This window comes from Dryobates pubescens, chromosome 4, assembly GCF_014839835.1.
Source record: "Dryobates pubescens isolate bDryPub1 chromosome 4, bDryPub1.pri, whole genome shotgun sequence".
Classification (NCBI taxonomy): domain Eukaryota; kingdom Metazoa; phylum Chordata; class Aves; order Piciformes; family Picidae; genus Dryobates; species Dryobates pubescens.
This window is the reverse complement of record NC_071615.1, coordinates 17,935,540-17,957,750: the sequence shown is the minus strand read 5'-3', so window position 1 is coordinate 17,957,750 and position 22,211 is coordinate 17,935,540. Positions and strand designations below refer to the sequence as shown.

General features: G+C 60.1%; 1 protein-coding gene across 1 annotated transcript in view; it reads right to left on the bottom strand.

The window, feature by feature from the left end:
- Positions 1–20,808, bottom strand: part of PIGQ (phosphatidylinositol glycan anchor biosynthesis class Q) — a 44,708-nt gene extending 23,900 nt beyond the window's left edge. Inside the window, exons 1-3 of the mRNA XM_054161358.1 lie at positions 20,117–20,808; positions 12,285–12,416; positions 8,442–8,562 (exon numbers count right to left, since the gene is read on the bottom strand). Coding sequence (XP_054017333.1) covers positions 8,442–8,562; positions 12,285–12,416; positions 20,117–20,790 — 927 coding nt within the window. The 5' untranslated portion in view covers positions 20,791–20,808. The remainder of the gene's footprint in view (positions 1–8,441; positions 8,563–12,284; positions 12,417–20,116) is intronic.
- Between the last annotated feature and the right edge of the window lie 1,403 nt (positions 20,809–22,211).

Below are 22,211 nucleotides of genomic sequence, written 5' to 3'. Positions count from 1 at the left end.
GACACAGGACTCCAGGTGTGGCCTGAGCAGTGCTGAGCACAGGGCACAAGGACTTCCCTGCTCCTGCTGGCCACACTCTGCCTGCTGCAGGCCAGGATGCCCTTGGCCTTCTTGGCCCCCTGGGCACACTGCTGGCTCATGTTCAGCCAGCTGTCAATCAGCACCCCCAGGTCCCTCTCTGCCTGGCTGCTCTCAGCCACTCTGCCCCCAGCCTGTAGCTCTGCCTGGGGTTGCTGTGGCCAAAGTGCAGCCCCTGGCACTGGGACTTGTTGAATGCCATCCTGTTGGCCTCTGCCCATCTGCCCAGCCTGGCAAGGTCCCTCTGCAGAGCCCTTCTGCCCTCTCACTGACCAACATCTGCTCCCAGCTTGGTGTCAGCTGCAAACTTGCTGATGCCTGACTCCATCCCCTCCTCCAGATCATCAGTGAAGATATTGATCAGGCTGGGGCCCAGCACTGCTCCCTGGGGCACACCACTGGTGCCTGGCTGCCAGCTGGCTGTGGCACCATTCACCACCACTCTCTGGGCTCAGCCTCCAGCCAGTTCCTAACCCAGCTCAGAGAGCTGCTGGCCAAGCCAGGGGCTGACAGCTTGGCCTGGGGTTTGCTGTGGGGGATGGTGGCAAAGGCACCAGGTGCAGCTCTGGAAGGTGCCCTCCTCTCTTGCTGTTCTATAGCTGGGCAAACACAGTCTGAAGGCAGGAGCTTTGCAGGTTGTCTCCCAGGCAGATCAGTCTTAGGGCTGATCAACAGCAAAAGCAGGCCCAGAGAAAGTGGCTGTGGGCTGTGTGCAGCTCCCCTGCTGCAGGCAGGAACCCTGAATGGTTGCTGAGTTAATAGATGAGACACAGGGAACTGGGAGGGTTTCATCACCAGGGGTAGGGACCAAGCTGGAGACTCAAACATGGCTTAGATGACATCATGGAAGCATAAAATCATAGACTGGGTTGGGTTGGGAAGGACCTTTCCAGCTCATCCAGTCCAAGCCCTGCAGCCAGCAGGGAGAGCCCCAACCAGAGCAGGTTGCTCCCAGCCCCAACCAACCTGCCCTGCACTGCTGCCAGCCATGGGGCAGCTCCCAGCTCTCTGGGCAGCCTGGCACAGGCTCTCCCCACCCTCAGCACCAAACCTTTCTCCCTTCTCTCCACCCTGAGTCTCTCTCTCTTCATTCCAACCATCCCCCCTTGGCCTGTCCCAACAGGCCCTGCTCAAAAGCCTGTCCCCAGCTTGCTGCTCAGCCCCTCCCTGGAAGTGCTGCAAGGCTGCAGCTCAGCTCAGCACAAGGGAAATGTTGGCCCTGTGGCCCTGCTCTTCTCACCAGTCCCCAAGTGCTGACAATGGCAAAAGGACACCCAGCCAGCACCCTGCAGGTGGGCACTGGGAAGCACTGGGTGAACTCCCTGAGGGGCAGCATCTGCTACAGGTCAGAGCAGGCAGAGCCAAAGCATTCCCTGCCAGACTCAGAATCCCACAGGCCCAGCAGGGAGGGGTTGGAAGGGAGCTCTGGAGCTCCCCCAGCCCAAGCCCTGCCCCAGCAGGGCACCCCCAGCACCCTGCCCAGCAGCACAGTGCCCAGGGGGGGTTGGAAGCTCTCCACACCAGGACACTCCACAACCTCTCTGGGCAGCCTGCTCCAGGCCTCCAGCAGCCTCACCCCAAACAACTTTCTCCTCCTGCTCAGCTCCAACCTCCTGCCTGACACTTGCTGCCCCTTGCCCCTTGTGCTGGCCCTGGGCAGCACTCAGCAGAGCCTGGCCCCAGCCTCTTGCCCCCCACAGCTCCTTTAGCTCTTGCTGAGCATTGCTCAGCTGCCCTCTGGGGCTGCTCTTCTGCAGGCTCTCAGCCCCAGGGCTCTCAGCCTTTGCTGCTCCCAGAGCTGCTCCAGGCCCCTCAGCAGCTCTGCAGCCTGCCCTGGACTCTCCCCAGCAGTTCTCTGTCTCTCCTGAACTGGGGAGCCCAGGACTGGACCCAGGACTCCAGATGTGGCCTCGCTAGGGCAGAGCAGAGGAGGAGGGGAACCTCCCTTGCCCTGCTGGCCACTCTCTTCCTCATGCCCCCAGGACACCTTTGGCCTTCTTGGCCATGAGGGCACATTGCTGGCTCATGGTTGATTTGTTGTCCCCAGCACTGCCAGCTCCTTCTCCCTGGAGCTGCTTCCCAGCAGGTCTCTCCTCACTTCTCCTGCTGCATGGAGTTAAGGCTCTTTGGCTGAGCCTTCCCCTGGAGCCTGCTGCTGGCTCAGCACCCTGCAGCTCTTGTGCCTGGCTCATGCTGAAGGGCTGCACTTTAGTCCCTCCCTGCTCCTGGAGCTCCCCCTGCCTCCCTGGCCCTCCAAACGAGGGGGCAGAGGCTGGGTGCCCCCCAGGCCACCATTGACCTTCTTGGCCACCAGGACACACTGCTTTCCCAAACCAACATCTCAGGATATTTCCAGAGCCTCCTCTCCCCTTGCTGGGGTCATGGCCCAGCAGAACACAGCTGCAGAGGAACCTCCATCCCATTCTCTCCCAGTCCCAGCACCACTTCTGCAGGCAAGATCTGTGAGAGACATTTACCTGTTGCCAAGAGCTCAGAGCTGCAGAGAGAGAGCCAGCAGCAAGGCTGGCAGAGCTGAGGGCTCAGGAGGAGAAGGTGGTTTGGAACCAGCTGCTCCCTGTGACACAGACAACTGCAGCCCTCTCAAGCAGCTATTTTTTGACAGAAGGCTGCCTTGTGGCAGGCAAACCCAAGGACAACCCTTGGGAAGCCTGGTGGGAGCCAGAGGAAGGAGGAGGGCTGTGACTGCACCCACAGAGAGAGGATTATTCACCTTTTCCATTCTTGGATCTGAAAGCCTGCCTCAAAACTCCCTGCTGCACACAGCTCAGCATTCCCTCCCCAGCTGCCTCTGAATCACTTCTGCCTCACTGAGGGACAGAAGCAAGGTGCTGGGAAGGGCCAGGCCATGCAGCTGGGGGAGTGGGAGCTGCATGTCCTGGGGATCAGCAGGGCCTGCCAGCTAAGTGCTCACTTCAGAGCCACTCTGCCAGGGGATGAGGAATGAGGGCTCAGGAGCATGGTGTGGTGCTGAGCTGCTGAGCCTGGAGGCTGAGAGAGTTGGGGTTGTGCAGGCTGGAGAGGAGAAGGCTCCCAGGAGACCTCATTGTGGCCTGCCAGGATCTGCAGGGGGCTCCAAGAAAGCTGGGGAGGGACTTTGGAGGGTGTCAGGGAGGGATAGGACTGGGGGGGATGGAGCAGAACTAGAAGTGGGGAGCTGGAGCTTGGCTATGAGGAAGAAGTTGTTGGCCAGGAGGGTGGTGAGAGCCTGGCACAGGCTGCCCAGGGAGGTGGTGGAAGCCTCCTGCCTGGAGGTGTTTGCAGCCAGGCTGGAGGTGGCTGTGAGCAACCTGCTGCAGTGTGAGGTGTCCCTGGCCATGGCAGGGGGTTGGGGCTGGCTGAGCCTTGAGCTCCCTGGTTCTATGCTGAGGGCCCAGGCAGTCTGCCTGCATCTGCTTCCCTCCAGAGCAGAGCCAGGGAGCACTGCAGCCAGGGCCCACACAGCTCTGGCTCTGTCAGTACTGAAATCAGTCAAACCAAGGAGGTTCTACCCTCTGTGAGGCTGGATTGGCAGAGGCAGCATCAGCCAGGTCACTGAGGTTAAAGGAAGGGCAAGTTGGACACCCTGGCTCCTCTCCAGCTGCTGGCACCCAGCACCCCCAGGGCCTTCTCTGCTGGGCACTTTGCAGCCACTCTGCCCCCAGCCTGGAGCCTTCCTGGGGTGGCTGTGACCCAAGGGCAGGAGCCAGCCCTTGGCCTGGTTGAACCTCATCCCCTTGGCCTCAGCCATGGCTGCAGCCTGGCCAGGGCCCTCTGCACAGCCTCCTGCCCTGCAGCAGATCAACTCTGCCACCCACTTTGGTCCCATCTGCAGGCTGCCTGAGGCTGCCTCCATGCCCTCCCCCAGCTCCTTGCTGAAGGCATCAAAGAGAGCTGTGCCCAGTGCTGAGCCCTGGGGCAAGGCTCAGACATTGAACAAGATGTGGGAGTCTCAGCTCAGCTCCAGAGGGGCCCAGATGCTGTCCTCTAGATCTGCTTCAGCACCAGGGAAGGCAAAGTCACTCATCCTGCACAGGGGCAAGTTTGCTCTGCTTCACTTGGCAGCTCCCCAGCACTGAAGGGAGCCCAAGTGGTGGGAACAATGTGTACCAGATGGACACTCAGCAGCCAGCAGGAACCCTCCTGCTGCATGGCTACAGGCAGATTTTGCTGTCATCCTGCAGGAGAAGTGGGGCTGGCTTCCAGGCCAAGGACTGAGCTCATCCTTGGTGTATTTTGGGATCACTCAGCTCCACAGGGCTTCGAGGGCTGCACAGAAACCAGCAGCCACTGAAGGCAGCCAAAGGACTCCCAAAGGTTTTATGGCCACAGCTGAAGAGGTCTGAAGGAGGCAAGGAAGGCTGAGAAGCAGTGAAGCTGGGGAGAGGTTTGGAGAGCAGGTCCTGTTTGCAGAGCAGCACAGAGGAGAGGGACCTGGGGGTCCTGGTGGCCAGAAGGATGCCCTTGAGCCAGCAATGAGCCATTATGGCCAAGAAGGGCTGTGCTGAGGAGGTCACAGAGGTTCTCCTTCCCTGCTGAGGTCACCTCTGGCATCTTGTGTCCAGTTCTGGGCCCCTCAGCTCCAGAAGGACCTCAGGGAAGTGCTTGAGAGAGTCCAGCCCAGAGGCACAGAGCTGCTGCAGGCAGTGCAACATCTCCCTGGGAGGCCAGGCTGAGGCAGCTGGGGCTGGGAGCTGGGAGCAGAGCAGCCTGAGGGCTGCCCTCAGTGCTGGGGCTAAAGATGTGCAGGGCTGGAGCCAGGCTCTGCTCAGGGCTGGCCAAGCACAGCACAAGGGGCAGTGGGGGCAAGCTGGAGCAGAGGAGCTGCCAGAGGGCCAGGAGGGAAACCTTTGTCCCTGTGAGGGTGGCAGAGCCTGGAGCAGGCTGCCCAGAGAGGCTGTGGAGTCTCCTGGTGTGCAGAGCTTCCAACCCCCCTGGATGTGTTGTGGGTGCCCTGCCCTGGGGGCTGCTGCTCTGGCAGGGCCTTGCCCTGGGGGCTCTCCAGAGGTCCCTTCCAACCACTGCCATCCTGTGACTGTGTGAGGGGCTGGGGGTGTTCAGCCTGGAGAAGAGGAGGCTGAATGGAGACCTCACTGCTCTCTACAGCTACCTGCAAGGAGGTTGGAGTGAGGCTGTGTTGGGATCTCCTCCCAAGCAACTGACAACAGGACCAGGGGAAATGTCCTGAAGTTGTGCCAGGGGAGGGTTAGGTTGGAGAGGAGGCAAAATGTCTTTGGTGCCAGAATGGTCAGGGCCTGGCAGAGGCTGCCCAGGGAGGTGGTGGAGTCCCCATGCCTGGAGGGGTTGCAGAACCCTGTGGCCATGGCAGCTGGGGCCAGGGTTTGGTGGCCATGGGGGGGTTGGGCTGCTGTCTGGACTGGCTGCTCTGGGAAGGCCTCCCCAACCTTCATGATTCCAAGATTCTATGACTCTGTAAGGTGCTGGTGGCCTGAACTGATAAGCTTGGAGAAGCAGAGTGCAAGGCACTGCCTGAGCTCCAGGCCACCCCCATGACTTAGCACTTCCAGGAAAGCAAGCAGCAGCTCCTGGAGGCAGCAGGGTCAGGAAGCCAGCAAGAGCAGGAGACAGAGAAACAGAGAAACAGAGAATCAATAGGGTTAGAAAAGACCTCAGAGATCTTCAAGTCCAAGCTGTCACCCAACACCTCCTGACAGCTAAGCCATGGCTCCAAGGGCCACATCCAAGCCCCTCCTGAACACCTCCAGGGATGGGGACTCCACCACCTCCCTGGGCAGCACAGCCCAGTGGCCAATTCCTCTTGCTGGGAAGAACTTTCTCCTCCCCTCCAGCCTGAACCTCCCCTGGCACAGCTTGAGACTGTGTCCTCTTGTTCTGCTGCTGGGTGCCTGGGAGCAGAGCCCAACCCCCAGCTGGCTCCAACCTCCCTGCAGGGAGTTGCAGAGAGCAAGAAGGTCTCCCCTGAGCCTCCTCTTCTGCAGGCTAAGCAACCCCAGCTCCCTCAGCCTCTCCTCCCAGGGCTGTGCTCCAGACCCCTCCCCAGCTTTGTTGCCCTTCCTGGACACCTTCAAGTCTCTCAATGTCCTTCATAAATTGCAGCAGAGAGCTGCCCCCAGGATGTGTGAGCTGAGTGGCAGAGGAGCTGAGCTGCTGAAGGAGGAAGGACCTCTGACAAGCCAGCCCCTGCCAGGCAGGAGCTGGGCTCAGACACACCTTGAGCAGGGAGAGTGTCCATCTGCCAAAGACACTGGGCAGATGGAAGCCCTCCCAGAGCCACCTGTGCAAGCAGGCACCCAGCCAAGAGCCACTTCCCTGCAGACTTGTTAAGAAATCAGAGTTCTGAGAGTTGGACACTTAGAGCAGTGCCACAGAACACAGACTGCAGAATGAGCCAGGCTGAAAAGACCTCAGAGATCCTCAAGTCCAAGCTGTCACCCAGCACCTCCTGACAGCTAACCCATGGCTCCAAGGGCCACATCCAATCCCCTCTGGAACACCTTCAGGGATGGGGACTCCACCACCTCCCTGGGCAGCACAGCCCAGTGGCCAATCTCTCTTGCTGGGAAGAACTTTCTCCTCCCCTCCAGCCTGAACCTCCCCTGGCACAGCTTGAGACTGTGTCCTCTTGTTCTGCTGCTGGGTGCCTGGGAGCAGAGCCCAACCCCCAGCTGGCTCCAACCTCCCTGCAGGGAGTTGCAGAGAGCAAGAAGGTCTCCCCTGAGCCTCCTCTTCTGCAGGCTAAGCAACCCCAGCTCCCTCAGCCTCTCCTCCCAGGGCTGTGCTCCAGACCCCTCCCCAGCTTTGTTGCCCTTCTCTGGACACCTTCAAGTCTCTCAATGTCCTTCTTGAGCTGAGGAGCCCAGAGCTGGACACAGGACTCCAGGGGTGGCCTGAGCAGTGCTGAGCACAGGGCACAAGGACTTCCCTGCTCCTGCTGGCCACACTCTGCCTGCTGCAGGCCAGGATGCCCTTGGCCTTCTTGGCCCCCTGGGCACACTGCTGGCTCCTGTTCAGCTGCTGTCAACCAGCACCCCCAGGTCCCTCTCTGCCTGGCTGCTCTCAGCCACTCTGCCCCCAGCCTGTAGCTCTGCCTGGGGTTGCTGTGGCCAAAGTGCAGCCCCTGGCACTTGGATGTGTTCAATCTCCTGCCCTTGGCCTCTGCCCCTCTGCCCAGCCTGGCAAGGTCCCTCTGCAGAGGGAGATCTCTGGAGAGCTGCTGCTGAAGTATCTCTGAGGGGAAAAGGCTCAGAAATAAGAGAGGGAAATGCTTTTGGTGCATGGCTCAAAGACAAGAGCAAGGCTGTGGCAAGAACTGTGCTGCCTTCTGCTGCACTGCTGCTGTGCTGCCTGCAGCCAGCCTCCAAACCTGCAACCCTCACAATGTGCACAGGGGAAGAGAACACAGACAGCAACCAGCAGGATCCAGAGCCAGGCTGGATGCTGCATGACACCCTCTGAAAGCACTGCAGGGCCACAATGATCCCAGGCCTGGGGCTTGGAACAAGGCAAAGGTCATTTCTTTGCTGCAAGGCAGCTCAGGGCTTGGAACAGGCTGCCCAGGGAGGTGGTGGAGTAGAGGTTGCAGTGAGTGGCCCCATGGAGAGGAGAAGAAGGCTTTCCAAGAGAGAGAGAGAGAGAGAGAGAAAGATGCTTCATGGACACTGGGTGAAGCCAGCAGCCAGTGTAAGGCAAGAATGTTTCTGGGTGCACAGAGACACACAGAGAACAGGAGCCAGGGGGTGCCCAGGGGGGCAAGAAGGGCAGCAGCAGCCTGGCCTGGAGCAGCACTGGGGTGGCAGCAGGAGCAGAGCAGGGATTGTGCCTCTGGGCTGGGCACTGGGGAGGCCACAGCTTGAGTGCTGGGTTCAGCTCTGGGCTCCTCACTGCCAGAAGGACCTTGAGGAGCTGGAGCAGGGCCAGAGAAGGGCAAGAGAGCTGGGGAAGGGTCTGGGGAAGAGGGCTGGGGAGGAGCAGCTGAGGGAGCTGGGGGGGTTGAGCCTGGAGCAGAGGAGGCTGAGGGAGACCTCCTTGCTCTCTGCAGCTCCCTGAGAGGAGGCTGCAGCCAGCTGGGGCTTGGGCTCTGCTCCCAGGCACCCAGCAGCAGAACAAGAGGACACAGTCTCAAGCTGTGTCAGGGGAGGTTTAGGCTGGAGGGGAGGAAGAAATTCTTCCCAGCAAGAGAGATTGGCCACTGGGCTGTGCTGCCCAGGGAGGTGGTGGAGTCCCCATCCCTGGAGGTGTTCAAGAGGGGACTGGATGTGGCACCTGGAGCCATGGGTTAGTTGTCAGGAGGTGCTGGGTGACAGCTTGGTCTTGCTGATCTCTGAGGTCTTTTCTAACCCTACTGATTCCATGATTGTGAGAGGAGCAGCCTGGAGCAGACTTACATCAGCCACAGGGATGAGGGTGTCAGCAAGGTGTCCAATCCTGTTCTTCCTGTAGAGCCAGGACATCAGCAGCAGCCCCAGAGCCACATCCAGCAGCAGGGACACAAAGATGTTGGCTTTCCTGCATGCAGCACAAAGAGAAGCAGGGTTAGAGGACAAGGAAGGGCAGTGACAGGGCCTCAGTGACAACCACCAGCTTCACTGGCATGAGGGAGAATGGTTGGGGTTGGATCACCCAGCTCCAAGCCCCTGCCATGGGCAGGGATCCCTCCCACCAGCACAGCTTGCTCAGGGCCTCATCCAGCCTGGTCCTCAACACCTCCAGGCAGGAGGCAGCCACAGCCTCCCTGGGCAGCCTGTGCCAGAGTCTCCCCAGCCTCACTGCCAAGAATTTCTTCCTCCTCTCCACTCTCAGTCTCCTCTCTCCCAGCTCAAAGCCACTGTCCCTGGGCCTGGCACTCCCAGCCCTTGTCCCAAGTCCCTCCCCAGCTCTCCTGGAGCCCTTCAGGTCCTGGGAGGCTGCTCTGAGGTCTGCCTGCAGCCTTCTCTTCTGCAGGCTGCACAGCCCCAGCTCTCCCAGCCTGGCCCCACAGGGGAGGTTCTGCAGCCCTCTGATGATCTTTGTGCCCAGGTGGGCAAGAAGGGCAGCAGCAGCCTGGCCTGGAGCAGCAATGGTGTGGCAGCAGGGCAGGGATTGTCCTGGCACCTGGGGCCAGGGTTTGGTGGCCATGGTGGTGCTTGGCTGATACAGGAGTGAATGATCTTGGAGGGCTCCTGCAGCCCCAAACCATTCTGTGATTCTCCAGCCAGAAGGTTTCTGAAGTGCCTCCTTGCTGCCAGAGTCTGTGAATGAAATTCCCTGAGGGGAGCTGTGTGGGAAGTCAGATTAAACAGCCACAGGGACTCTTGGCCTTCAGATCTGCTGCTGTCTGAAGTGCTCCTGATCAGAGAAGCCCAGAGCCCAGGCCTGCTGGTGCAGTGGCTGCAGGGCACTCAGTATCAGATCTCTGCCCCTCCCTGTTCTGCAGGTTTGCTTTTGCCTCCTGCACTGCCTTTGGGACTGCTGCTGGAGTCTCTGCTACTGCAGGAGAGAAGAGAGGCTGAAAGAGGACAGCATCTAAACCCTTCTGGTCTGCTGGAAGGCCCTAGGTGAACTCCAACAGAGTGGCTGAGAGCAGCCAGGCAGAGAGGGACCTGGGGGTAGTGGTGGGCAGCAGCTGAAGATGAGCCTGCAGTGTGCCCAGGGGGCCAAGAAGGCCAAGGGCATCCTGGCCTGCAGCAGGCAGAGTGTGGCCAGCAGGAGCAGGGAAGTCCTTGTGCCTTGTGCTCAGCACTGCTCAGGCCACCCCTTGAGCCCTGTGTCCAGCTCTGGGCTCCTCAGCTCAAGAAGGACATTGAGAGACTTGAAGGTGTCCAGAGAAGGGCAACAAAGCTGGGGAGGGGTCTGGGGCACAGCCCTGGGAGGAGAGGCTGAGGGAGCTGGGGTTGCTTAGCCTGCAGAAGAGGAGGCTCAGGGGAGACCTTCTTGCTCTCTGCAACTCCCTGCAGGGAGGTTGGAGCCAGCTGGGGGTTGGGCTCTGCTCCCAGGCACCCAGCAGCAGAACAAGAGGACACAGTCTCAAGTTGTGCCAGGGGAGGTTCAGGCTGGAGGTGAGGAAGAAATTCTTCCCAGACAGAGAGATTGGCCACTGGGCTGTGCTGCCCAGGGAGGTGGTGGAGTCCCCATCCCTGGAGGTGTTCCAGAGGGGCTTGGATGTGGTCCTTGGAGCCATGGCTTAGGTGTCAGGAGGTGCTGGGTGACAGCTTGGACTTGAGGATCTCTGAGGTCTTTTCAGCCTGGCTCATTCTGCAGTCTGTGTTCTGTGGCACTGCTCTAAGTGTCCAGCTCTCAGAACTCTGATTTCTTAACAAGCCTTTTCCAACCCTACTGATTCCATGATTCTAGGCTGCTCTAGCAGGGGGGGAGTAGATGATCCCAGAATCCTAGAATGGTTTAGGTTGGAAGGAGCCTTGAAAATCCACCAGTTCCAGCCCCCTGCCATGGGCAGGGACACCTCCCACCAGCCCAGGTGGCTCAAGGCCTCATCCAGCCTGGCCTGGATCTTCAGAGGTCCCTTCCCACCCCCATTCTATGATCCTATAAAAACCCCTAAGAGGAAAGCAGAGTTCAGTTTGTCTCCCTGCAGGCCACTCTGCCTTGCATGGAAGTGAAAGGAGAAGGCTGCTGAGTCCTCCAGGTCCTTGCCCCAAGTCCTTGCACACCTCACTTGAACAGCACCAAAGCCACCCCTCAGGCCTGGCTTTGGTGCCTTTTCTCTTCAGTGGTGCCCTCTGACAGGACTGGTGGCTGTGGGCACAAACTGGACCCCAGGAGGTTCCACCTGAGCAGGAGGAGAATCCTTGGTGTGAGGGTGGCAGAGGCCTGGAGCAGGCTGCCCAGAGAGGTTGTGGAGTCTCCTTCCCTGCAGACTCTCAAGGCCCAGCTGGCTGTGTCCCTGTGTGCCCTGCCCTGGCAGGGGGGGTTGGACTGGATGAGCTCTGGAGGCCCCTTCCAGCCCCTGCCATGCTGGGATTCTGGCACTGTGGAAGTGCCACTGAGCCCTGATGGCAGCTCCTGCTTAACAGCAGCAGAGATGAGAGCTGTGAGCTTGAGGGAGCAGTGAGAGCAGAGCCAGGCAGGGCAGCCAGGGGGGCAGCACAGCCTGCCTGGGGGCCATACAGAATCATAGAATGGGTTGGCTTGGAAGGGACCTGAAAGCTCATCCAGTTCCAGCCCCCAGGGGATATTCCTGTCACCTCTGCCAGGCTATGGAAGAAGGCAGTGAGGCTGGGGAGACTCTGGCACAGGCTGCCCAGGGAGGCTGTGGCTGCCTCCTACCTGGAGGTGCTGAAGGCCAGGCTGGATGAGGCCCTGAGCAAGCTGTGCTAGGGGGAGGTGTCCCTGCCCATGGCAGGGGGCTGGAGCTGGATGATCCTGAAGCTTCCTTCCAACCCAAACCATTCAGTGAATCTGTGCATGACCTGGCAAGGCCCAGCCTTGGGACAGCCCTTCCCAAGTCCCTGTGGAGCAGGGTGAAGCCCCACTGGGGCTGGCACTGGATGGCCTTCATGGTCCCTCCCAAGCCAAGGAACATGACCAGAGTGCAAAGATCTGCAAACAAGCAGGGAGCAGAGCAGGGAAGACAAGAGGCCATGGTGCAGGGGAGGAGCCTGTGGTGCTGTGCAGACACAGGATCACAGAGTGGTAGGGGTTGGAAGGGACCTCTGGAGCTCATCAAGTCCAACCCCTCTGCCAAGGCAGCCTCACCCAGAGAAGGTCACAGAGGAACACATCCAGGCAGGTTCTGAGTGACTCCACAGGTAGAGACTCCACCACCACAGAGTGGCAGGGGCTGGAAGGGACCTCTGGAGCTCATCAAGTCCAACCCCTCTGCCAAGGCAGCCTCACCCAGAGAAGGTCACAGAGGAACACATCCAGGCAGGTTCTGAGTGGCTCCACAGATGGAGACTCCACCACCTCCCTGGGCAGCCTGCCCCAGGGCTCCAGCACCCTTCAGTTCAAGAAGTTCCTCCTCATGTTCAGATGGAACTTCCTATGTTCCAGCCTGTGCCCATTACCCTTTGTCCTACCCCTGGGCACCACTGAGCAAAGCCTGCTCCCCTCCTCCTGACACCCACCCTGGGAGCACTGATCAGCACTGAGGAGCTCCCTCCTCAGGCTGCTCTTCCCCAGGCTAAGCAGCCCCAATGCTCCCAGCCTGTCCTCAGCTCCATGGCTTGGGCTGCTCAGAGGACACAGGGCTAGAGCAAAGCTGGGTGAGTTACTCTGTGTGCACTCCATACCTCATCAGCTGAGGCTGGGTTTGAGCCTTCCTGCTGCTGCTGAGGAGCTGGAGGTGCTGCAGGCGATGTCCCAGCTGCTCACAGGCTGAGAGCTTGCTCCAGACGAAACACAGAGGCCACAGGTTCAGCACCCTGCAGAAAGCACAGAGTCACAGAAGGCTTTGGGTCAGAAAAGACTTCTCCAGCACACCCAGTCCAAGCCCCTGCAGCCAGCAGGGACAGCTGCAGCCACAGCAGGCTGCTCCCAGCCCCAATCAACCTGCCCTGCACTGCTGCCAGCCATGGGGCAGCTCCCAGCTCTCTGGGCAGCCTGGCACAGGCTCTCCCCACCCTCAGCACCAAACCTTTCTCCCTTCTCTCCACTCTCAGTCTCCCTCTTGCAGTTCCAACCATCCCCCCTTGGCCTGCCCCAACAGGCCCTGCTCAGCAGTCTGTCCCCAGCTCTCTTCTGTCCCCTTGAAGCCCTGCAAGGCCACCAGGAGGTCTCCCTGGAGCCTTCTCCTCTGCAGGCTGCACAACCCCAACCCTCCCAGCCTGGCCTCCCAGCAGAGGGCTTCCAGCCTCCCAGCACTGCTGTGGCCTCCTCTGGCCCTGCTCCAGCAGCTCCCTGGCTGTGCTGAGGGCTCCAGAGCTGCCCCAGCCCTGCAGGGGAGGTCTCAGCAGGGCCTCCCTGCCCCTGCTGCCCACACTGCTGGGGCTCAGCCCAGGCCAGGCTGGGGCTGGGCTGGCAGCACTCAGTGCTGGGCACTGTCCAACCTCTCACCCCCCAGCACCCCCAAGCCCTTCTCCATGGGAAGCACCATGGCTATGTCCCTTCCTCCTTCTGCCAGGCCTGCAAAGCATTCTGAGCACAGTCAAGGCTGTGCAAGCAGCAATGGTGTCGAGGTGGTAGCACCAAAGACCATTAGCTGCTAACCACTCCCCCACAGGTGAGCAGATCCAAGGCAACCTTTCAGACCAAGCCATCCAAGGCAGACAACCCAGCCTTCCATTTGCATTCCACACAACCACCAGCCTTGATTTTCCAAGGCCCATCCTGATTCTACCTGGTCCTGACTCCTCCTGGTCCTGATTGTTCTGATTCTACCTGGTCCTGACTCCTCCTGGTCCTGACTCCTCCTGGTCCTGATTGTTCTGACTCCACCTGGACCTGATTCCACTTGGTCCTGACTCCTCCTGGTCCTGATTGTTCTGATTCCACCTGGTCCTGACTCCTCCTGGTCCACATTGTTCTGATTCTACCTGGTCCTGACTCCCCCTGGTCCTGACTCCCCCTGGTCCTGACTCCCCCTGGTCCACATTGTTCTGATTCCACCTGGTCCTGACTCCTCCTGGTCCTGACTGCACCCTGAGCTTTGGGATTGCATCCTGTGCTGGGTCTCTGGAGACTGGACTCAAGCCCCCTGTGTGCTCAGCACAGCAACAAGCATGGTGCAGCTGCTCACAGGTCCCAGCACAAGCAGTTAGAGACTAGAATCTACTGGGAGCTTGTGAGAACCAGCTTCTTCCTGCAGTTCCTGTCCTCTTGCTTAAGGGGAGGCTGAGGGAGACCTCCTTGCTCTCTGCAGCTCCCTGAGAGGAGGCTGCAGCCAGCTGGGGCTTGGGCTCTGCTCCCTAGGCTCAGGGGACAGAAGCAGAGGCAATGGCCTGAAACTGTGCCAGGGGAGGGTTAGGTTGGAGAGGAGGCAAAATGTCTTTGGTGGCAGAGTGGTCAGGGCCTGGCAGAGGCTGCCCAGGGAGGTGGTGGAGTCCCCATGCCTGGAGGGGTTGCAGAACCCTGGGGCCCTGGCAGCTGGGGCCAGGGTTTGGTGGCCATGGTGGGGTTTGGTTGGTGTTGGCCTGGCTGCTCTGGGAGGGCTTTGCCAGCCCAAACAACTCCCTGATTCTTTCCTTTATTGCTTCCCAATTCCTTTCTCAAGGTCTTCATCTCTCTCTTCTTCCCCTGCCCTGCCAAGTGTGAGCAGCAGCAGCTGGGGAGCCCTCAGCAGCAAAGCAGCTCCCCAAAGCCACATTAGGCTCTGCAGGGGAGGAAGCAGCCACACAGTTTGTTCCCTCTGACTCACAGGCAAAGTACTCAGTGATGCTCAATTATTCTGGGGACTCACTTCCATCACCACCCCAGCTCCAAAGAAAGGCACAGCAGTGACTGCTGAGGACTCAAGGGACGTGGAGGGCTGCAGGCTGCTCAGGGAATGCACAGCACCACCGCACAGCACTGCTGGGGAACAAATCCTGCTCTGGGCATCATCTCAGAGAGCCATGGAATGGCTTGGGTTGGACCTTCAAGCTCACCCAGCTCCAAGCCCCTGCCATGGGCAGGGACCCCTCCCACCAGCACAGCTTGCTCAGGGCCTCATCCAGCCTGGTCCTGAGCACCTCCAGGCAGGAGGCAGCCTCAGCCTCCCTGGGCAGCCTGTGCCAGAGTCTCCCCAGCCTCACTGCCAAGAATTTCTTCCTCCTCTCCACAGTCTCACAGCATCACTAAGGTTGGAAGAGACCTCGAGGATCATCAAGTCCAACCTGGCACCACAGACCTCATGACTAACCCAGGGCTCCAAGTGCCACATCCAAGCCCCTCTTGAACACCTCCAGGGATGGGGACTCCACCACCTCCCTGGGCAGCACAGCCCAGTGGCCAATCTCTCTTGCTGAAAGAACTTTCTCCTCCCCTCCAGCCTAAACCTCCTCTGGCACAGCTTGAGACTGTGTCCTCTTGTTCTGCTGCTGGCTGCCTGGGAGCAGAGCCCAACCCCCACCTGGCTCCAACCTCCCTGCAGGGAGCTGGAGAGAACAAGAAGGTCTCCCCTGAGCCTCCTCTTCTGCAGGCTAAGCAACCCCAGCTCCCTCAGCCTCTCCTCCCAGGGCTGTGCCCCAGACCCCTCCCCAGCTTTGTTGCCCTTCTCTGGACACCTTCAAGTCTCTCAATGTCCTTCTTGAGCTGTAAATGGCTCATAGAATCCTGGAGTGCTTTAGCTTGGAAGGGGCCTTCAAGCTCATCTAGCTCCAAGCCCCTGCCATGGGCAGGGACCCCTCCCACCAGCACAGCTTGCTCAGGGCCTCATCCAGACTGGTCCTCAGCACCTCCAGGCAGGAGGCAGCCACAGCCTCCCTGGGCAGCCTGTGCCAGAGTCTCCCCAGCCTCCCTGCAAGGAATTTCTTCCTCCTCTCCACTCTCAGTCTCCTCTCTCCCAGCTCAAAGCCATTGGCCCTGGGCCTGGCACTCCCAGCCCTTGTCCCAAGTCCCTCCCCAGCTCTCCTGGAGCCCTTCAGGTCCTGGGAGGCTGCTCTGAGGTCTGCCTGCAGCCTTCTCTTCTGCAGGCTGCACAGCCCCAGCTCTCCCAGCCTGTCTCCAGCCCTCTAAGGAATGCTTGTTCCAAGACCTTCTCTGTGTGGTTGCTGTACCCATCCTTCCCCCAACCTCCTCAGCCCTCTCAACCACCCCTGATGCCAGCTTTAAATCCAGGGTGCCGGCATGTCCCCCTCCCCCCTGCCACTGGGTTTGCAGCCCAGGCAGTGCTCTGTGAATCACCCTTCACTGGAGGCCTCCCAGTTAGTCACTCAGCTCTTGGTTACAGCCTCCCACCTTGGAGAGCAATGCACAGCCTGTTCCTCAGCTGACTTGTCAGCAGGTGAGATCCAAAGTGGCAGAGGGAAGAGCTGTGTGCAGGGGAGGGGGACAAGGAGGGGTGGCCAGGCTGGGTCCCCCTGGCAGAGCTGTCCTGGTTCCCCAGCTTCACCCAGGCACAAGTGCAGATGACTTTTCTCTTCCAATTACAGCCCAGCCCAGTGGTTACAGAGTCCTGGTGTGGCAACCTTGTGCCAGAGCAGAGAATTGCACTTGAAATGCAAGGGAGGGAGGAGGGAGGAAGGCTCCACCTGTGTCCTTCTGTGCAGGTGGCTGAAGGTGACAAGTTCCTGGTCAAAGCAGCAGCTGCCAGAACACCTCAGGTCAAGCAGAACTGAGGAGGAAAACTGCTGGCTCCTGAAGCCCTGTGCTCAGCCTTTACTGTGCTGATGCTCTCTCTCCTCAGCCTCACCCAGCAAGGGAATCACAGGGGTTGGAAGGGACCTCTGCGGAGCATTCAGTCCAGGGTCCCTGCTCAAGCAGGGCACTCAGGGCAGCTCCCACAGGAACACAGCCAAGTGGGTTTGCAAAGTCTCCACACCAGGAGACTCCACAACCTCCCTGGGCAGCCTGCTCCAGGCCTCCAGCAGCCTCACCCCAAACAACTTTCTCCTCCTGCTGAGGTGAAACCTCCTGGGTTCCAGCTCATGCTCGTTGGTCCTTGTCCTATTACTGGGCACCACCACGAAGAGCCTGGCCCCTTCTTCTGGGCCCCCACCCCTCAGATATTTAGAGATGCTGCTAAGTTCCCTCTCAGCCTTCTCTTCTCCAGCCTGAAGAGCCCCAGGTCTCTCAGCCTTTCTCTACAGGAGAGGTGCTCAAGTCCCTTCGTCACCCTCAGATTCTTGCCAACAGACCGCTTTTAAGGGGAGCTCACGATTGAGCCATCCTGACGGCCCCAGCAGCTCCCCAGGGACCTGCAGCGCAAGGGAAACACCGCGGCCAGGCCCCCGCGGGGAGCGCTCTGCAGTGGCCTCTCCTCGCCGCCAGGTGGCGCCGCAGGAAGGCCGCGAGCCGAGCCGGGCCGCAGGGCCAGGCTCAGCCTGGCTGCAGCGCTGAGCTCCCTGCCTGGGGTCCCCAGCGCCGCTGGGCTGCGCCCCCGCCGCTCACACACGGCCCCGAAGGACACCACTCGGCTCTTCTCAAAGCTGGCCGTCCCTGAACAGCAAAACCAGCCCCAGCCTGGCCTGGGCTGAGCCCCAGCAGTGTGGGCAGCAGGGGCAGGGAGGGGATTCTGCCCCTCTGCTGTGCCTGCTGAGACCTCCCCTGCAGGGCTGGGGCAGCTCTGGAGCCCTCAGCACAGCCAGGGAGCTGCTGGAGCAGGGCCAGAGGAGGCCACAGCAGTGCTGGGAGGCTGGAAGCCCTCTGCTGGGAGGCCAGGCTGGGAGGGTTGGGGTTGTGCAGCCTGCAGAGGAGAAGGCTCCAGGGAGACCTCCTGGTGGCCTTGCAGGTCTGCAAGGGGACAGAAGAGAGCTGGGGACAGACTGCTGAGCAGGGCCTGTTGGGGCAGGCCAAGGGGGGATGGTTGGAACTGCAAGAGGGAGACTGAGAGTGGAGAGAAGGGAGAAAGGTTTGGTGCTGAGGGTGCGGAGAGCCTGTGCCAGGCTGCCCAGAGAGCTGGGAGCTGCCCCATGGCTGGCAGCAGTGCAGGGCAGGTTGGTTGGGGCTGGGAGCAGCCTGCTGTGGCTGCAGCTGTCCCTGATCAGTGCTGGGAGGTTGGTTGGGTTCCAACCCAAACCAGTCCATAATTGTATGAGACCACAAAAAGCCCAGAAAGACAAAGGGCAATGAGGGGAAGTTGAGGCACAGGAAGCTCCATGGAGACATGAGGAGTAAGATTTTCACTGTGAGGGTGCTGGAGCCCTGGAGCAGGCTGCCCAGGGGGGTTGTGGAGTCTCCTTCTCTGGAGATACTCAAAACTCACCTGGATGTGTTCCTGTGTGATCTGCTCTAGGTGACCCTGCTCTGGCAGGGGGCTTGGCCTGGATGAGCTCCAGAGGTCCCTTCCAGCCCCTACCCTTCTGTGATTCTGTAGCTAGAGCAGGCTGCTCAGGACCCCATCAAGTTTCACCTTGAATGTCTGAACCCATCCCAGTGTCTCTCCACCCTCCCTGTGCAGAACTTCCTCCTGATGTCCAACCTAACTCTGCCCTGCTCCAGTTCCAACCCCCTCCCCTCATCCTATCCCCACAGGCCCTTCTGAATAGTCCCTTCCCAGCCTTCCTGCAGGCCCCCTCTAGATATGGGAATGCAGCTCTAAGGCCTCCCTGGAGCCTTCTCTTCTCCAGGCTGAACAGCCCCAACTCTCCCAGCCTGTGCCCCTGCTCCAGCCCTCTGATCATGCTCACAGCCTGCTCTGGACTTGCTCCAGCAGGTCCAGGTGTTTCTTGTGTTGGGGGCTCCAGAGCTACACACAGCACTCCAGGTGAGGTCTCCCCAGAGCAGAGCAGAGGGTTCCAGTCCCCTCAGCATCTTCATAGCCCTTTTCTCTACCCTCTCCAGCAAGTCCCTGCCCTTCTTGAGCTGGGGAGCCCAGAACTGGCTACAGTCTTTGGACACAGTCTCACAGTATCACCAAGGTTGGAAGAGACCTCGAGGATCACTGAGTCCAACCTGGCACCACATGACTAGACCATGGCACCAAGTGCCACATCCAATCCCCTCTGGAACACCTCCAGGGATGGGGACTCCACCACCTCCCTGGGCAGCACAGCCCAGTGGCCAATCTCTCTTGCTGAAAAAACATTCTCCTCCCCTCCAGCCTAAACCTCCCCTGGCACAGCTTGAGACTGTGTCCTCTTGTTCTGCTGCTGGCTGCCTGGGAGCAGAGCCCAACCCCCAGCTGGCTCCAACCTCCCTGCAGGGAGTTGCAGAGAGCAAGAAGGTCTCCCCTGAGCCTCCTCTTCTGCAGGCTAAGCAACCCCAGCTCCCTCAGCCTCTCCTCCCAGGGCTGTGCCCCAGACCCCTCCCCAGCTTTGTTGCCCTTCTCTGGACACCTTCAAGTCTCTCAATGTCCTTCTTGAGCTGAGGAGCCCAGAGCTGGACACAGGACTCAAGCTGTGGCCTGAGCAGTGCTGAGCACAGGGCACAAGGACTTCCCTGCTCCTGCTGGCCACACTCTGCCTGCTGCAGGCCAGGATGCCCTTGGCCTTCTTGGCCCCCTGGGCACACTGCTGGCTCCTGTTCAGCTGCTGCCCACCAGCACCCCCAGGTCCCTCTCTGCCTGGCAGCTCTCAGCCACTCTGCCCCCAGCCTGTAGCTCTGCCTGGGGTTGCTGTGGCCAAAGTGCAGCCCCTGGCACTTGGACTTGTTGAATGCCATCCTGTTGGCCTCTGCCCATCTGCCCAGCCTGGCAAGGTCCCTCTGCAGAGCCCTTCTGCCCTCTCACTGACCAACCTCTGCTCCCAGCTTGGTGTCAGCTGCAAACTTGCTGATGCCTGACTCAATGCCCTCCTCCAGATCATCAATGAAGATATTGAACAGGCTGGGGCCCAGCACTGCTCCCTGGGGCACACCACTGGTGCCTGGCTGCCAGCTGGCTGTGGCACCATTCACCACCACTCTCTGGGCTCAGCCTCCAGCCAGTTCCTAACCCAGCTCAGAGAGCTGCTGTCCCAGCCAGGGGCTGACAGCTTGGCCAGGAGTTTGCTGTGGGGGACAGTGTCAAAGGCCTTGCTGAGGTCCAGGCAGAGCACATCCACAGCCTGCCCCAGAGCCACCAGGCAGTCACCTGATCATAGAAGGAGATCAGGTTGGAGAGGCAGGACCTGCCCTTCCTAACTCCATGCTGGCTGGGCCTGAGCCCTTGGCCATCCTTCAGGTGCAGTTATTGCCCCCAGGATAATCTGCTCCATCACTTTCCCTGGCACTGAGGTCAGGCTGCCAGGCCTGGAGCTTCCAGGTTCCTCCATCCTGCCCTTCTTGTGGACATTGGCCAGGTTCAGTCACCTGGGACCTCTGCAGTGAGCCAGGGCTGGAGGAGAATGCTGGAGAGCAGCTTGGCCAGCCGTTACACATGTGGCCTCACCAGGGCAGGGCAGAGGAGCTCCCTCGAGCCGCTGGCCACGCTCTCCCTGCTGCCCCCCAGGACGCAGCCACCAGAGCCATTCCCTACCAAGTGCATTGCTCCCTGGGGCCGAGCAGGAACCCTGCAACGAGTTAGATCTGCAGCCAAAGCACAGCAGCTGGCTGAGGCTGCAGCACCCACCTGCTCCTGCAGATCCAGGAGACCAGGGAGAGCAGGCAGGTCAGCAGCAGGCAGGCGGGCCCCGAGGCCTGCTTCAGCAGCTCCACCACGATGCTGGCCTCCACCCCCTCCGACTGCCAGTGGGTCAGCCTGATGGGGCCCTCGTCATAGCGGTCTGTCATGAAGAGCACCTTGCTCCGTGCCACGGTGTCAAAGACGGCAGCCAGCTGGCAGGCCTGGGCCGCCCCCTGCCGGCCAGGCGCCGCCGGCCGCAGCGGGGGATGCAGCTGGCTCAGCATCACCTCCCGCTGCTCGTAGTACACCAAGATGACCTCTTCCTCCCGAGGCCGGCTGCAGCGCCTCTGCAGGGCAGAGCAGCTCCAGAACTTGCTGTCCCCCTCTTTGCTTATCTGCAGCCACAGCTCGTGGGAGAACAGGGTCCCGAGGTCTGCCAAGAACTGCCTGAGGCTCTCCTCCTTCTCCTGCTTGCTGTTGGTCCAGGAGCCCAGCACGCAAACGCCGACCTGCGTCGCTCGTTGGACTTCGCTGAGGTACTTCCTCACCTGGACTGGGATGAAAGGGAAGTGGAGCACGGCCAGGACAACAGCAGAGCTCTGCTGGGGGAGCCAGTGGCCCACCAGAATGCCACTGTCTGCTGAAGAGCAGCACGAGGGGAAGAAGACCTTCAGCACCATGGCAGCCAGCCGGGAGGAGCAGGGCACCTGCCAAGAAACACAGAGCCGGAGCCTGAGGATGGAGGTGAGATGCCAGGAGAGCCTGAGCTCAGCAAAGCCCCCAGCTAAGTCTAAGACACTAAGTCCAACCAGTTGCACAATGACCTTGGTGGTGGCCAAAGACAGAGAGCCATCAGAGAAGTACCTAACCACTCCTGAGTACCGTTCAGAAGCGGCAGCAACGCTCCTGAGAGGATCCTGGCAACCTGCAGCCTTTGAATCATACAATGGGTTGGGTTGGAAGGGACCTCCCAAGGGCATCCAGTCCAACTCCCCCCTGCAGTCAGCAGGGACATCCTCCACTGGATCAGGCTGCCCAGAGCCCTGTCCAGCCTCACCTTGACTATCTCCAGGGATGGAGCCTCAACCTCTTCCCTGGGCAGCCTGTGGCAGTGTTCCAGCAGCCTCATGGCAAAGAGGGATGCTGAGCCTGTAGTTCCTCAGCCCAGCCCTTCTCCCAGTCCTGGGGCAGTGTTTCAGGAGGCAAAGCTGCAGGATCCCTCCAGCCTCAGCTCTTGGATCTGACACTGGCTGTGTTTGAGCACTTGCTGGAGAAAGGAGTGCACCGCAGCACACTCTGATGCCTCTGGGCAGCGTTTGCTCCCATTACCAACCATCAAACAGTGCTTCATGCTGTGCAGCCAGAGCATTTCAGAGCCTCCTTCATCAGCCACCAACCCCCAACTGTGTCCTGCAACAAACTCACTGCACATCCTTGGTCAGCTCCCTCCTCTCCTCTTGCCTCCTCCCTCTCGTGGCTCTTGGCCGAGGGCCTGCAGTGCTGAACTGATCCCAGTTCAGCTGGCAGCTTTAATTCACAGCATCACAGACTGGCAGGGGCTTGGAAGCCTCTGAAGATCAGCCAGGCCAACCCCCCTGCCAAGGCAGGGTCACCTAGAGGAGGTCACAGAGGAACACATCCAGGCAGGTTTTGAATGGCTCCAGAGAAGGAGACTCCACCACCTCCCTGGGCAGCCTGCTCCAGCACCTTTCAGCTAAAGCAGCTCCTCCTCATCTTTGAAGGAGCTTCCTGTGCTCAAGTTTTTGCCTGGTGCCCCTGGTACTGTCACTGGGCACCACTGACAAAAGCCTGGTCCCCTCCTCCTGACACATCAGCACTGATGAGATCACAGCATCACAGCATCACTAAGGTTGGAAGAGACCTCAGAGATCATCAAGTCCAACCTGGCACCACAGACCTCATGACTAACCCATGGCACCAAGTGCCACATCCAATCCCCTCTGGAACACCTCCAGGGATGGGGAATCCACCACCTCCCTGGGCAGCACAGCCCAATGGTGAGTGACTCTCTTGGTGAAGAACTTTCTCCTCACCTCCAGCCTAAACTTCCCCTGGCACAAATTGAGACTATGTCCTCTTG